The following is a 15,638-nucleotide window of genomic DNA, read 5'->3' as shown; positions in this document are numbered from 1 at the left end:
TATGCCCCACCCCTGCCCACACCTCAGGCAGCCTGATGTGTTCTTGAAGACCGTTGTCCACTCGGCATCCCGGGGCTTCGAGTCTTCGTTAGGCTCTCGCTCCCAGCCTGAGTGGGGCACGATGACCTCATGGGTCAGCGTCTGTAAGCCGTGGTCAATGATGACCATCTTCAGGGGCTCGTAGGATGACAGGTTCCAGAGTGTGCCTGTAATGTGCCACTAGTCAATACTGCTGACCACGGCCCTCCTGCCTTGGCCTCCCCAGGGATGACACTTGTGGTCTTTCCCTCCTGTCCTCCAGTAGGCACATGAAGCTAGCGTAGTTTTGTTGGGGTTTGGTTGGTTGGTTATCTCAGGATGGCACCTATGGCCTTTGAACATGTAGCAAGCATTCCCACTGAGCGACACCCAGCTCACATAAGAAGTTAGGAGCAGTGAAAGCTCTACGAGGTTCTAGGGCCCCACCGAGCCTGGGCAGGACGTACTGGCAGCACCTAGTGGTGGCTTCCAGTTAGTAGGGAAGGGACAAGTTATAAGAGAGGCACAGCCAGTAACAGTTTATCCCACCCATTCCCTGCTACATGAGTGGGTGGACGGCAAGTGCTCATGAGGCCACAGGGCCACGGAGAGTCAGCCCTGTGACCCCAACCCCACTCCCACGCTCTCCAAGGCACAAGCGCTACTCCTGCACCTGCGCAGGTAAGGCACGAAGGAGGTAGGGGTCTGGTGGCAGGAACCCCGTGGCTGAGAGAGCTGGGGACCCATCCCAGCACCTGGGCCTGCTAGACTCCTGTTTCCTCCACTTACAGGCTGAGCCACGCTCTTGTCAGCCATGGCCAAGGCCCACTCACCAGTGACCAGCTCACGGACCTCATTGTCACGGGCAGCTCGCAGCAGGCGCACCAGGGCTGGCACACCCCCACAGTCCCGGATGGCAGCCTTGTTGTCAGCATCGCGGCCATAGGAGAGGTTGCGCAGCGCCCCACAGGCCCGGCGCCGCACCTCGGCCCGAGGGTGATCCAAGAGCGCCACAAGCAGGGGCAGCCCGCGCAGCTGCCGCACACGCCGCTTGATGCCCTCGTTCTCAAAGCAGAGGTGCTGCAGGTAGGCTGCTGCATTGGCTTTCACAGGGTCCACAGGGTGCCGCAGCATTGCCAGCACCTCTGGCAGCTCAGGGTCCCGCCAGCGTGGCTCCTTGCGGGCGCTATCCACTGAAGGCGAGCGCCGCACGACCCGGTCCAAGCTGCCCAGGCTGCCCCTCTCAGGCTGGGCCAGAGGGGCCGTTGCTGCTGGGAATGAAGGTCGCTCATCTATCAGCTCACCGGCATCATCTGCTGTGTCCTCAAAGGCCCTGTGAGGGTGAACAGACCCTGTCAACACCTTCACAGTAGCCAGCAGCCCCGCCCCCCACCCTGTTCAAGGGTCTGGGAATTTCCTGCCGAGGGGAACTGACAGCATCCTGTATCTCAGCCCCAAATGCAGTGTGGACACCAAGAGTTCCACCCCAGTCCAGCCAGCGCAAGGTCAAGGTTACAGCCAAATGCAGCCATGAAATGGGCTTGCCTCCCTCCCACATCAGGATGTCTACTCATTAACACTGTTACTTAACCATGGCTTAATGTGGTTCGATGTGGCATCTGTCAGTGACAGGGCAGGAACCCCACCTCCTTTCTGTAATGTTAGCTGACTATACTAGCATATGAATGGTAGACTATCCTCCCTGTGAATGGCCACTCCAATCAGACCATCTAATGAGACACGGCTGACTCTCAGTTGTCCTAGGAACTCTCAAGCCCACTTCCCAGGGAAGGGTCTGAGGCTAGGAAGGACAGGTCACTTGCCCAGAGTCACACAGCGAACTCTAGACTCAGGCTGTGGTCATGGTTTCATGCTACAGATATAAATGGGGAAGGCATAAAGGGCAGGATCAACGGCCTGATAAGAAGGACCAGGGCCTCTGGGCTTCAGGTAGTGTGCATGGTAGAGACTTAGGGTTAGAAATATGAGAGGCGCCGGGCGGTGGTGGCGCACGCCTTTAATCCCAGCACTCGGGAGGCAGAGCCAGGCGGATCTCTGTGAGTTTGAGGCCAGCCTGGGCTACCAAGTGAGTCCCAGGAAAGGCGCAAAGCTACACAGAGAAACCCTGTCTCGAAAAACCAAAAAAAAAAAAAAAAGAAATATGAGAGGCCTTAAGCGGAGTCACACCATCTTCTGATGTGATGTCATCAGATGTAAGCATCTGATGCCTGGGCCTTCTTGGCCAGCAGGTTATTGGAACAGAGCCAGCGTTAGGCAACGGCACCAGCTTAATCCTGCCTGTTCACGCTGCCATCCTTGAGAAGAGAGGAAGCCAGTTCAAACTGACCTGTGGGATACTCTGTAGCTGGGAAGTGGAAGACAGAGCTCCCAGAAGAGGCAGTCACAAGCGACAGGCGCTCACCTGGCACGAAGGCCCCGCCCACACTCATGTCTCCTCCGTGCTGCTGTGCCATAGTCAGGCTCCAGGTCAGGGCCGCCCTCGTCATCGGCAGCCAGGCTCCGTGTATCATCCTCAAGGCCGTACGGCTCAGCTTGGAAGTGCTCAGGCAGGGAGCGGCCACTTGGCGGGCCAGGCTCAGAGCCCATGGGGAAGGCTTCTCGGCGGCCAGGCAGTGTAAAGCAGCCATCCCCAGGCCCCGGGCCCAGGAGGCCAGTGCGTGGGGGCCGTACCCCAAGCCCTCGGGACAGGCTGCCATAGCTTGGGATATCACGGGGCTCAGGGCCATCAGGGAAGCCACCTCCACTGCTGAGGTAGGCTCGGGAGAGTGTGGCTGCTGGGCCACCACCACGCAGAAGGAAATGCCGGTCCAGGGGCCCATCCGCAAAAGAGCCAAGTGGGGGACCACCGTCCAGCAAGGGGAGTCCATCGGGGCCCAAAGGCACCTGGCGTACTGTTCTTGTGGTCACAGTCTTCACTGTCTTGGTGACCTGATGGACAAGAAAGCAGCATATGGGCTTAGTGGCTCTAGAGACCTGGACAGTGCCAGGGTTCTCCATCCAAACGCCGAGTGGTCCTTAGGGGCCAGCTCACATGCCTGTTCCACAGAGGGACGGCTGTGGTTGTCCACGCTGCCCTTTTCTCACCTGGGCCTGGACATACCTTAGTCTCAGTGCGCCGGGTTGTACCATCTTCTGATGTGACAATGGACACGTGGGAGGTGGGCGTGCCAGGGTCTTCCTCCACTGTCACTGTCTCCTCCAGCACCTCAGGTGCCTCTGGCATCGTGGCCAGCGATGCCTGGCTACCCGGGCTCTGCTCCTAGAAGGAGAAGGGTGTCAGAGGTCAAGGTGCCATGCACAACAGACTCTGCCTTGGACTTCTGCTGACCATGCACCAGGGGTTAGCAGTTCCTCAACCTAGGGATGTGGTCCAAGGGGAGTCCATCTGGACCAAAGGCACCTAGCATATTATCCTTGTGGCCATGGTCTTGATTTTCTTGGTGACCTGACGGACAAGAAAGTCCTTTATGGGCTTGGTGGCTCTAGAGACCTGGACAGTGCCCTGACAAAGCCAGGATGGCTCTACACAGGCTTCTCTAAGCCCAAAGAAGGACCAAGAAGGTCCTGCAAGATGCTCTCCTGAGGTCACTTGCCTCCTCAAGTAGGCCTTCCTCCCCATCCTCCTCTATAAACTCTGAATAGCCAAGTCTTGGAGACACAGTCTCAGCACAGTTCACACAATCCTGTGCCAAGATCAGCCAGCAGTCCTCACAGTTCCGAGACACCCACCTCCCAGAGTACAACACCCACCCACAGTGCTACAATATCCTTGTTCCTTCCGGCCCAGATGCTCTTGGGACATGGAGACCAGGCATCATATCAGACACTAGATATATGGATTCCTACCTACCGTCACCTTGTCACCACCCCGCACAGAGGCATGATGTGGGAAGTCTAGGTAAGACAGTTATGGACGGAGGCCCACTTGTATATTAGTCAGACTAGCGAGTGTGGAAACCAACTCCAAAGAGACAGGCCAGTTCCTGATGTGCAGAGTGGCACATGGATCTGAGAGCCACCGTCTGCCCTGGGCCCAGGGCCTCACCCTGTCAACATCTCAGGGTTGGCATCTGGCCTGGACAGGGGTTGGAACTCAAGCTACCATGGGTGGGTTAGAGGAGACACACTCCTTCATAACCATGGCTAGGTCAGCAGAAGGCTGTGCTTCACCCACCCAAGGCCTGGGGAAGGTTAGTGGTTCACACTGCATCTCCCCCAGCTCAGGAGCCACAATGCCCTTTCCTGGCCTGGGAGCTACACTAAGCAGGGGGCCAGGCTGTCCTCACAACAGGTCTTCCTGCTGAGATCATCAGGACAGGAAACCTTCTCAGGCTGGCTCCTGTCCTGGGGGAGCACCTGGTCCCTGACTGAGACATGTATGAGTGTAAGTGTATCACTAGCATGACAGGACATCTCCTGGGCTCTGGGAACACAGGAAAGTGGAGGCACAGAGCACACTGCTCCCTCCCTTAGGAGCAGGGCTTTGGAGATTTAAGAGGCCTGGCCGAGGAGAGCAGGTCTGCCCAGAACTTCAGCAGTCCCAGCAGAGGATTTCAGGAACCTATCTAACAAGGAAGCCTTTGAGCTTTGCCTCACCTCTTTGGGACAGTGCCTTGGCAGTTACTTTCCTAGCCTAGGGATGAGATGGAATGTCTGCTGGGACCTGGCCAGGAAGAGGAGACCCTGTTCCCTGGGAAAGAGAAATAGATGAGGCCCAATGTGGGGACAACTGGAAAGATGCCAGATTGGGTGACCTGGGCACTTCTCCAAGGACACTGGGTAGTTGGGACAGCTCTGTGCTGAGGCCTGGGCTGTCCCATCTCTATTTGGTGACTGAGTGTCAAGCCGTAGCCCTCACTGCTGGACCCTGGGGAGCTAGTCAAGAGGGTTTTTGTTTGTTTTTTGGGGGGAGGGGGAGGCTAGGGGCTGCATTCCTAGATATGGAGGGGGAGGAGCAAGGCTGAGGGACAGTTGCTGGGACATTCTGCCAGGGGACAGGGCCCCTGTGTAGATTTGCATGCATCTACATATATTAAACATTCAAAGGACCCTACTGACTCTCTATCTAGGTGGTAAAGCGAGGAAGGAGAGAGGGCACTGTGAATCACAGACCCTGGGCTGTGCTGAGGATATGACACACAGCAACTGGAGCGGTCTAGAGAACCAGGATCCAGCAAAGGGTGGCAACCCGCAGTAGGCACCCACTAACATACGGGCTGAGGGATCCTGAGCTTCCAAGAGTCTCTGTTAGCAAATGACCTCAGGAAGCTAAAAACAGTTAATGACCTCACCCAGGCAGCCAAGAGTGTTAAGTCAGCCATGTTCCTGGGAAAAGTCAGGCCAGCTACACATGCCTGGGCACACACACAGGCAGGGATCTGGACTCATACAAACACACGTCTCTAACTGCTCAAACAGGAGCATGTGTACATGCACAAGTTCCCAGTCAGGAACACAGGTACAAGTGCACTGATTTATGCACATGCCCCCTGTTCTCAAATGCACCCCACCTTCTATCCACCTGTCTGTACCTTTATTGGCACAGGGAAGGAGTCATTGACACCCTATTACCAATTGACTATTGGGTTTTCAGTGGTAGTACAGATCAGGAAACTGAGGCCTTTGGCAGTAAGATGCTCAAGGCCACCCTGGGACTCAGCTTCTGTAATTTCTTTGTGGTGGGTCTGTGTAATGGTGTGCTGACAAGCAGCAAAATTGACATTCAACATTGAAGGTTGGTGGAGTGTCTCCATGTTTCATACCGATCTACCGGCCTATTCGTTCTCCATACTTCTAGCCTGTAGCCTAACAGCTGATTCTAGGCAGGCCTGGGGTCTGCTAGAGCTCTCTCCTTGCCTGTGGAGGACCTACCCAGCCACCATGCTTCCTGGAGGAGCCCCACAGGGCACAGCGCTGAACACAAACCTGTGAGAGCTCAGTTTCCTCATGCAGAGAAGGGAAGCCACAGGAACCCATCCCACCCATACGCCCAACGCCAGGACCATGGAGAGGAAACCAAGACCCACTAGGACCTAACAGCTCATGCACTGTACGGATGAGCCTCTATAGTCCACATCTTGCAGAATAGACCATAAGCCTTGTGCAACACCCTGTGCGGTACCTGTTGACATGCATCAACCACAGAATAAAGTGAGATGCATACCCGGAGCCCACACCATCAGGGTCCCAGAGGGCACAAGATGGCCACCAGTGGATGGATGGCTTGAGTTCTGAACTCCAGCATGGCCCTCTTAGGCAGAGTGTAGGACAAGTCAGGCTGGCATCTCCTACCAGACAGGCCCTTGGTCACCACAAAAACACCACCTCCTTTTATGCCCACAGCATTCTGCACAACCCTTCCACAGCCCACAGGAACAGCGAGCCTGTCAGGGATGTGGCCCTAGACAGTGGCTAAAAGGCCAAGGGGCATGTGGGCTGAACAAGCGAGGGAGAGGGCCAAACGTCACCACTCCCAGCTTTCCTGAAGCTGGGACCCCAGACACACTGACTATAAATCCACGACTGCCTGGGCAGTCAGTGGTCGGAACCTATGGACCGTATCAGGTGTGAGAGAGAGTTCTGCCAAGTGTCTTTTAGGCAGTCCCTGCTCCAAGCAGCCGCAATTTCCCTGCCTATTAACGAACCCCACTCTCTGAACACAGTACAGGTTGCGTACCTGCCCCTCACCAGTATTGGAAGGCATATAGGCTGGCTGCCGGCAGACCCCTCCCGCCACCACACGTGGGCAGTACCAGCCTCTGCTCCTCCCCTCACGTGCAATGCCGCGGCAGAGAGGGTTTCCATTAAACCTCCAGAAGCTGCTCCACTGGTCCCCAGAGTGTAGTCAGAGGCGCGCCGAAGGCGGGTGGAGGGGAGGCGAGAGAGCCCCCAGGGAGCAAGAGGCCTAGGCCAGCTTCCTTGGGCTGGCAGGTAGGCCTCGCTCTGTTCGGGGAGGGGCCGCTGGGAAGGCCCTCTGTCCCGCCCCCTCGACCCCCGCCACCTGTCCCACGGCCGAAGGGGTGCACCCTTCTGGGAGTCATGCTCCATCCGAGCGCAGGGTCTCCCGGCTTGCGCCCCCACGCGGGGCTCCAGCCCCTGCCGTACAGCTGCACAGGGTGCTCGCACACGCCCCCTCCGCGCAGGCAGCAGGCTCACTCCCGCCACCGCTCCTGGTCCCGGGGTCAGCAATGCCGGCTCCGGAGCAGACAATAGCTGCCGAGGGCTCGCGGCACGCCTAAACAAAAGCGGGTCTTCCCGGGAAGGCTAGGGCCTCAGGACACCGCCCCCGCCCCCCGCGGGGACCGAGTTCTTTCCAACCTGTCTGAGTTCGGCCGGCATCGGACCGAGGCTCGAGGCTGCAAGCCGGCGGGGGCGGCAGCCGGACCGCGCTCCGCGGGCCCCCAGGCCGCTCCAGGTCTACTGACTCGCTCCGGTGAAGGCGGACCTGGCAGCGGCCACGGCTAGCAGCCAATCGGGCGGGGCGCACCCAGGCGGGGCGGGCGAGGCTCCGCCCACAACAGGCCTGGGCGGGACTCTGCAGCTAGGCCTGACCGGTCGCCAGCCCTAGGTCTTGGCTCCCAGCATCACGCCCTAGGGTCAGTACCCCACCCCCACTCCCACACCAAGAGACTTTGGCAAAGTCTTCCTTCTGAGGTCTCAATCTACCCCCAGTGAATGTGAACGCCCATCCACCTCTACAGTTGTGTAAACTGAGGTACCACAGAGCAGATCCGGGCAAGGTTACCGACCTGGCACAAGCCACTTATCCTAACTGTGCGTCACCTGCCTTGAGACATAGTTTAGGTATGGTCAAGCTGCAAATTCTCGGACCCTCACTCCGAATGGGTCTCCGAGTCAAGGTCACCGCAGAACTTAGTGGGGACTTTAGTGCATGACCCCACAGGGCACCCGGTTTGTGTCTTGAGCTTCCCCCCAACAAAACACAGTGTCTTCTCACCCTTTGAAGGCTGATACAATGTATCAAACAGTGGGGCAGAAAGCCAAATCTGGAATTGCTCTGGGCTAGAAAATCTCTGGACTGGGGCTCTTGTCAGAAGCCCTGGAAACTGAGCTGGCTTCAAACCCTGTCTTCCAAGCCCTGCGTCTATTGGGAAATGACAAATGGGCTGTGGGAATCAGAGCCAGCAAGACGTACCTGCTCCACCCTAAGCCTTCCAGCAGCCACACCTGGGGAGTCTGACTGCTGGAGGAGGATGGCACAGGGAGGAGAGCGGAGACTACAGAGACTACGGAGCTTGACAATGAGAGAGCAGAGCTGGGCCAGCCCAGGGAAGCTCAGAGGGCACTCCAAGGGAAGGAGCCCAGGTTGGACTCCCTGCCTCCTGTCTGCTGCTCTTCAGCCCAATCTGAAAAGTGAGACTTGAGGCCCCGAGGCCCCGCCTTGCTTCCCTGACGTGCCACGAACAGAGGCTGCACTGTGAGATATTCAAACATGCTCATGCAGGCTAGGTTTCCGCTGGCCTCGGTTTCCCCACTCAGTCCAGCCTGCTCTGACCTCTGACCTCCATCCTCCACTCCCAGTCACCCAGACCAGTGAATAGAACACTTGTGAGGGAATGCAGCCCGGGTCTTACGGTGAAGCTGCTGCTGCCTTCTGTGCATTTTCTAGCTGCTAGTGCCCCAGCCACAAACCCACTTTGGCTAAGCCTGAGGCAAGCGCATTAGCCTAGCAGCCAGGTCACAGTGCCCACCCACCCCACTCTGCTCCAGCTGATGAAAGGCAGGCAGGAAGGACCGTGGAACAGCCCAAGGGGCAAGGCTGCGGCCCTTGACTGTAGCTCACAGGCTGCAGGCCCCAGGTATCTGCCTTGCCACCACCCCGAGTTCTCAACCACCTATGCTGACCTGTGCCTCAGAGGTAGGTCCTGGGTCACCTCTCATCGAGATTAATATACAAAGATTCAACACTGAGGCAATGGCCCGGCCAGCCCAAGTCTCTTCATGTCTGCATCAGCCAGTCTTATCTGGCTAGAGCCATGAAAGCCAAGAGTGGGGCGGGGTAGTGGGTAAGGAGAAGACACAGCCTGAGGTCGGCAGCTCCAGACTGTGGGAACAGCTTCCTGCCAGGGCGCTGACCCTGAGGGTGCCCTGGGTCTATCCTCCCATACTGCTTGTCAAAGAGATGGAAAACAGAGCCTGTTCTGTCCCGGGAGGGCTGCACTGAGTTTCGTGGTGCCCAAGGAACAGCCTCGGGGTCAGTGGCTGCCACTGACCTCATGTGGCCCAGTTGAGCCTTTTTACTTCCTTAGAAGGTTAGGGAAGGTTTGGGGTACAGAGCTCACTATTTGCCTGGATACGGTTTTATATGGTAGGGAAGATTAGGTGTATAGAACTACTTGGTTGGATACGGTTTTATATTGTAGGGAAGGTTAGGGGTATAGAACTATTCGGTTGGGTATGGTTTTATATGGTAGGGAAGGTTAGGGGTATAGAACTATTTGGTTGGGTATGGTTTTATATGGTAGGGAAGGTTAGGGGTATAGAACTACTCGGTTGGATACGGTTTTATATGGTAGGGAAGGTTAGGGGTATAGAACTATTCGGTTGGATATGGTTTTATATGGTAGGGAAGGTTAGGGGTATAGAACTACTCGGTTGGATACGGTTTTATATGGTAGGGAAGGTTAGGGGTATAGAACTACTAGGTTGGGTATGGTTTTATATGGTAGGGTCTCCTGTAAACTGGACAGGCATTGTATCAGAGCCTCACCGTCTGGAAGACCTAGAGCCTGGAGTCTGACTCAGCAAGCTCCTCATGGGTGTGGCCCACTCATCCAGGCCCACTCCCCCCAGTCCTAATTCTCTGTTCTGCCTCACAGAAACCACTTAGCACCATGTAGTTTAAAAAAGGGCTCTTCAGCCAGATGTAGTGGAGCATACCTTTAATCCCAGAAGTCACAGGGCCGAGCCAGACAGATCTCTTGTAAGTTTAATGCCAGCCAGGGCTACCTTTGTTTCAAAGAGAAAAAATGGAGGGGAGGGGGGAGGGGAAAAATGGCTCCCAACAGGCTTGGGGTCTCCTGGAGATCTGGAAATCTGGTTCTGACTATTCTACATTTTAGGTGAGTAGATGTAAATGGATGTGGGAACTCTTACCTATGAACCATCAGACAAGGACAGACTCAGGGGCCAGTCCCAACCTGTCCCCCAAACCTAACACAGGCAGCTTGTCTATGAGTCTCACATGCCCAGTGCCTCCTTCCCTTTCTGGCTAAAATGGGCCAGGGTTCCTCCAGTCTCTAGCAAGTGCATGCTAGGCATGGTCCCCGAGGATGAAAGACCAGGAGGACTAGAGAAGGGCTGGATTGCACAGAAGGGCAGCCATGGTTAAGAGTGCAGGCGTGGACAAGGGAAACTGAGGCGCTCAGAGGACAACAGCAGGCCAAGTATCTGTTCTGGGTGGTGAGGAGTGGCCTCCTCTTCCTGCTGGGAGCTGGGTGAGCCCCAGCCATAACGGAAACCTTGACAATCATAGCAGACTCCAAACCTCTGCATTTCCTCCTTCTGGGACCTCCCTGCATCATGAGGGTGTAGGGAAAGGCCAAGAAACTCTGATGCCTGGCTGTGCACCCCACTTTAGCATTCTCAGGTCCTGGCTATGGAACAGAGCTCCCTACCTGGGGCCTGAATGCTGTGTAAGGGCAACGGCCAGGGGAGAAACTGATGCTTCTAGGTCACTGAGCTGCGGGCAGATGGTAGGATCCAATCTAGCTACCTAGGCCCTGAGGGCTCACTCAATGGAGGGCTCCGATTCTGAGGGTCAGGCATATCCTGCTCTTTCCTTTCCTCCCTTTCCTCCCCCCAGGCTCCAGCAGACCTACAAGTCACTGCATGCTAGCTGTGATCCACCGAGACCTCAACTGTTTCCTCACTCGGCTGTCTTCACCTTCCCCCAGACTATTACCTGCAGAACCAGCTGTTGCCAGGCCATTGGCAGGGCCTGCCCACTGCCCACCATACCACCACTGCTCATGCCAGGCTGCTGGGCACGCTCCAGCTGCAGGGCAACGTGGCGCCGCTCTTGCTCTAGTGCCCGCGTCAGCCGCTCGAAACGGGCCTCCTGTTCCTTCACCGAGGCCAGAATGCTGGCCGCCGAGTGCACGTTGCAGTCCTCCATAACCAGGGTGCCAGCCGCCTGCAGGCAAAGCAGAACAAGCTCAGGGTGGGGCGGAGCACTGACCTGGTGAGGCCATCCTGGGCCCCCTGCCACCCTACTCACAGATCACAGGACACTCTCCCAGACCGGAGCATCCAGCTCTCTGGAGGGAAGCTGCATTGATTAAATTCTAAATTAAAAGCCATTAATCTGAAGCTGGCCGGAAGCAGGCAACTCCCTCCCTGGGAGGCTGGGCCTCTGACCCAGGCTCTTCGGTTTCCTGCCAAGCTCAGCTGAGCCATGGACCATGGGTGTCTTAGAGCCTGATAGGAAGGATGAGGAGAGCAGGTGTGATAAGTACTCAATATCTCCAGTCTTCTGGCTGCCCCTGATTCTGAGAGCTAATTCCAATCTCATGGAACCACCTCAGTCCTGTTTCACAGGGCCCCACAGAGGTTGAGGGTCATCAGCAGCCACACAGTCAGTATGGCCAGGTCAGAGCAGCCAGCAGGCCGGATGTGAGGGGCTATTCCACTCCAAGCACGGGACACCAAGGAAACGGGGTGAGAACCACTACCTAGCAGCTCCTAGAAACACTGACTGTGGACCAGGAGTCCAGCCTCCGCTCACAGCCACTCCACCCAGGACAGGGTTGTCTCTGCTTCTCATGGCCGAATAAAACCTGGTTGAGGTTCTAGCAGAGCTATATTAAGTTTGGACTCCCTTTGCTTAAAACTGGACTGTGTGTGAGAGGCCTTATCCAGAGGAAGGGAGTTCACAAGCATCTGAGGCCCAGCCTCAGGGAGGCTCAGGCCTGCCCTCACACTAGCTTTGAGCCCCAGAGCCCCGGGGAATTGGAGGGGGAGGGGGCTTGATGTTTGCGGTGATAAGCCAGCATTTTTCCTTGCCACTCATTCTCTGGCTGACCAGTGTGTTTGTTTTTCAACAAAAAGTAGGCCAAGTATGCAAAGCCCAGATCCTGGCTCTTGGCTGCAGGCGGGGTACAACCATACGCCGCCCTCAGTGTGTGGCCTGAAGCCCAGTGCTGCTTGGGACCTGCTCCCAGCTGGCTCCACACTGGCCCACTAAAGCAAACCCCCTGGACCACTCACCCCTGAACCAATACAGTGTCTGAGCTTAGAGAAGGAAGGCCCCTGCATGGGAATGTCATGCATGTACTGGGTGACACCCATGGAAGACCAGCCTGCTGGTGATACATGTATCTCAGAGGTAAAAAAGCATAGTCCCCCTAGCAAGACAGCTGGGGGAAATGGGGCCCAGTGAAGGCAAGAAGTGAGTGTTGGCCCCCACAGCTGCTCATTTCCTTTGCACCTGTCACACAAATAAAACTGCCAATGTGACCCTACAGAAACACTGGTGTGGGCAGAGGAACTGTCCTCAGTCAACCATGGCCTGCAAAATTAGTCAAACTTCTGTTGGGAGAGGTGGCGACCACTAGGGAAAGAAACAGGAAGAGAGGTACAGATTGGGCTCTGGACACCATGGCATACAGGAACCAAGGGCATCGTCACAGCAGGGGCTCTCAGCCTGCCGTCACACAGCAGGGCCCAGGTGCTGACAGGAGCATGATGAGAAGCCTTGAAGAGGGCCCATCCTGGAGGGAAGCTTACCCTAGGGGAGGACTAAGGTGGGTAATAGAGCCTGACCACTTGAACTATGTTGCCTGAAGCATCAGCCCACCTAAGCTGAACTTTAGAACCACAATGTAGAAGGGGCTGTTGATCTTGTGGACCAGAGTTACTTCCTTCCATCTTGTGTAAAGACAGGGATTGATCCCTGCCTTCCCTATGATTTCATCCCTGTGCCCTCCAACCCCATCTGACACAACCAAGCCTGTGCTGCAGCCTAGAGGTAGCTTCACAGCCCAAAGGCACCTTAAACATGCCACAGCTCTGGGGCAAAAAGATTTGCTCTGAAGGGTGGGTAGATTCGGCTCTAGATGAGACTGGCTGGGGTCCAGAACTCTGAGGCTAGGATGAGAAAGCGGCCAAACCCCACGCTGGCTTTTCCATTGCCCAATTCAGATAACTCAGAGTAAAATCACTAGTGTTTCCCAAGGAACACCCCCAAACACTAGCTAGGCTGGGGAGAGGCAGAGTTTTGGCAATTCCCACAGGAGAGCAGAGAGATGAGTGCAAAGCCCCTGACATATTCCCAGCCTGTGTGCCCTGCCTGCTCTGGGATGTGGTACGGACCCCAAGGGTTGTGGGTACCCATCTAGGCTGATTAGAGGAGGCTCAGACATAAGACAAATGAAGATACATGAGATGTGAGTGACCAAGGCCCAGAACCCCAAAGGACAGGGTTTTATTTTGTTTATTTTGGATTTCTGGAAAGTCACTTTATACCTCTAGCCAGCCTGGAACTCACTCACTGTGTAGATCAGGCTGACCTCAAACTCCCAGGAATCTGTCTGCTTCTGCCTTGAGTGCTGAGATAAAATATGTGCACCACCATGCCCAGCCCAGGGCAGCTTTTTTTGGGATAGTAACTCAAAATGCTATTTTTATATTAAAACAATAACTATAAAGCTGGATGTAGTGGCACACACCTTTAATCCTAGCACTTGGGAGGCAGAGGCAGGCAGATCTTTATGAGTTTGAGGCCAGCCTGGTCTACAGAGTGAGTTCTAGGACAGCTAGAGCTCCATAGTGAAACTCAGAAAATAAACAAACAAAAACAATAAATATATGCTGTCATGGGAGGCAAAAATGCATGATTTTTTAAAAATTGACCATAGAGACCTCAAAGATGCTTCTCCCAGCTAGGGCAGGGCTGCAGATCTTAGCTGGGGGGTGGGCACTGGGCATGCATCTGCCGGAGCCCAGGAATCACCTCAGGACAGTCAGGAAGTGTGATGCTAGGGGCCTTGGCCTTCACTGCCAGCCTCTGCTCGCCCGGGACAACCCAGCACCACTGCACCACACAACCCCCCCCACCCAGGCCCCAACAACCAGCCGCACGGTTCTTGTTAAATGTGCACGAGACAGAATAAAGGGGACCCTTGGTGTGACTGACACCAGAACAAGGCCAGAGGACCCAAGAACTTAGAAGAGGGAGTTGGAAAAGTCAGGACTAAGGTTAAACTTGGAAAACTCAACTGTGAAGGAACAGTGACGGCCAGGCATGGTGGCACACATGGGCAATCTCAGTCTTGGGAGGCAGAGGCTAGCCCGGTCTACACAGTTCAAGGACCGCTAGCACTGCATAGTAAAACCCTGTCTCAACACAAAAACAAAACAAGTCAGCAAACAAAACACAGGGCTAGGGAGATGGCTGGGAGAGCGGGGGGGGGGGGGGGGGGGGGGGGGGGGGGGGGGGGCAAAGCGCTCACTGCACTTAACTTAAGACCTAAGTTCTGGTCCCGAGAATCCATGTAAAAACCAGACACAGTGGCACAAGTGTCTGTAATCCTAGCATGCTCCTCCCAGGAGAATCATGGGAAGTTCCAAGGCTAGCTAGAGCCCTGGTCACAAACGAGATGGACAGCGAGAACTGACATCCAAAGTTTGTCCTCTGACCTCCACATGTGAACTGTGGTATGTGGGTGCCTGCACTCACATAATGCGTGTGCACACACAGAGAGAGAGAGAGAGAGAAAGGGAGAGATTTCAAAAACGAAGAGTGACAGCCTGGCCGTGGAGCCACAGACACAGAAGGCAGTTAATGACCAGTTTCAGGTTCAGGGTCCCCTTACCTGTGCTCCCATAACCACACGGGCAGGGAGAGGGACAGCGCAGAAACCTTAGGCAGAAGCAAGCTGATCCAGGCAGTAGGGCAGAGATGGAGACTAGAGAAACAATAAATCACTGACAGGAAGGCAGAGGAGATGGGATGGACAGATGGGTGACAGAGAGGTAGGCGGGTGAGTGGGTGGAGAGGGATAGACAAACAGGTAAATGAAGGGGTGAGCAGTGGAGACGGTGGACTATGGACTGATGAGTTAGTGGGTGGGTGGATGCTATGTCTGTAGGAGAATGAGTTAGATGATTATGGATGGTATGGGGGGGGATGAGTGAGTGGATAGATTACTGAGGCACTGGAGGGAAGAACGGGAGAACAGGAGGCTGGCTGGAAGGGGTAAGGTAATGAATGAGTGAGAAAACAGTTATGTGCCAACAGCATGAAGATGGCTGTATGAGCCCATGAGAGGTCAGCTGGAGGGTGGATAGTCTGATGGGCAGGAAAATGGTTGAATGGGTAGGGATGTGTGGGAGACAAGGCAGATCGAAGGAATGGTTGGAGGCCAGAGAGCTGAGGGAAGGATGAATGAAAATAGACAGCTGGGCAGGACATGGTCCTAGCACTCTGGAAACAGAAGCAGGCAGATCTGTTAGTTTGAGACTGACCTGATCTAAGTAGAAAGTTCTAGACCAGCCAGAACTACACAGTGAGATGGGAGTGAGGGAGAATGGAAAGATGAGAGTGTAAATGATGGGCGTAAGAATACAGTCTCACAATC

At 55.4% G+C, this 15,638-nt stretch overlaps 1 protein-coding gene across 7 annotated transcripts in view; it reads right to left on the bottom strand.

The window, feature by feature from the left end:
- Window positions 1-15,638, bottom strand: part of Arvcf (ARVCF delta catenin family member) — a 61,259-nt gene that overhangs the window by 7,647 nt on the left and 37,974 nt on the right. For 3 of the 7 annotated variants that reach the window (XM_052740265.1, XM_052740263.1, XM_052740264.1), the window contains exons 3-7: window positions 10,964-11,194; window positions 3,140-3,298; window positions 2,441-2,967; window positions 852-1,351; window positions 23-206 (exon numbers count right to left, since the gene is read on the bottom strand). In XM_052740265.1, the coding sequence (XP_052596225.1) occupies window positions 23-206; window positions 852-1,351; window positions 2,441-2,967; window positions 3,140-3,298; window positions 10,964-11,176 (1,583 nt within the window). In that variant the 5' untranslated portion in view covers window positions 11,177-11,194. Of the gene's footprint in view, window positions 1-22; window positions 207-851; window positions 1,352-2,440; window positions 2,968-3,139; window positions 3,299-7,356; window positions 9,874-9,939; window positions 10,009-10,963; window positions 11,195-15,638 lie in introns of those variants that run through there. The other 4 variants (XM_052740266.1, XM_052740267.1, XM_052740270.1 and 1 more) reach the window with 3 other exon arrangements.

The sequence above is a fragment of the Peromyscus californicus genome, unplaced genomic scaffold, assembly GCF_007827085.1.
Source record: "Peromyscus californicus insignis strain IS unplaced genomic scaffold, ASM782708v3 Scaffold_16__1_contigs__length_79575227, whole genome shotgun sequence".
NCBI lineage: Eukaryota > Metazoa > Chordata > Mammalia > Rodentia > Cricetidae > Peromyscus > Peromyscus californicus.
Note: the sequence above shows the minus strand (reverse complement) of the source record. Positions and strands in the feature narration are given on the sequence as shown.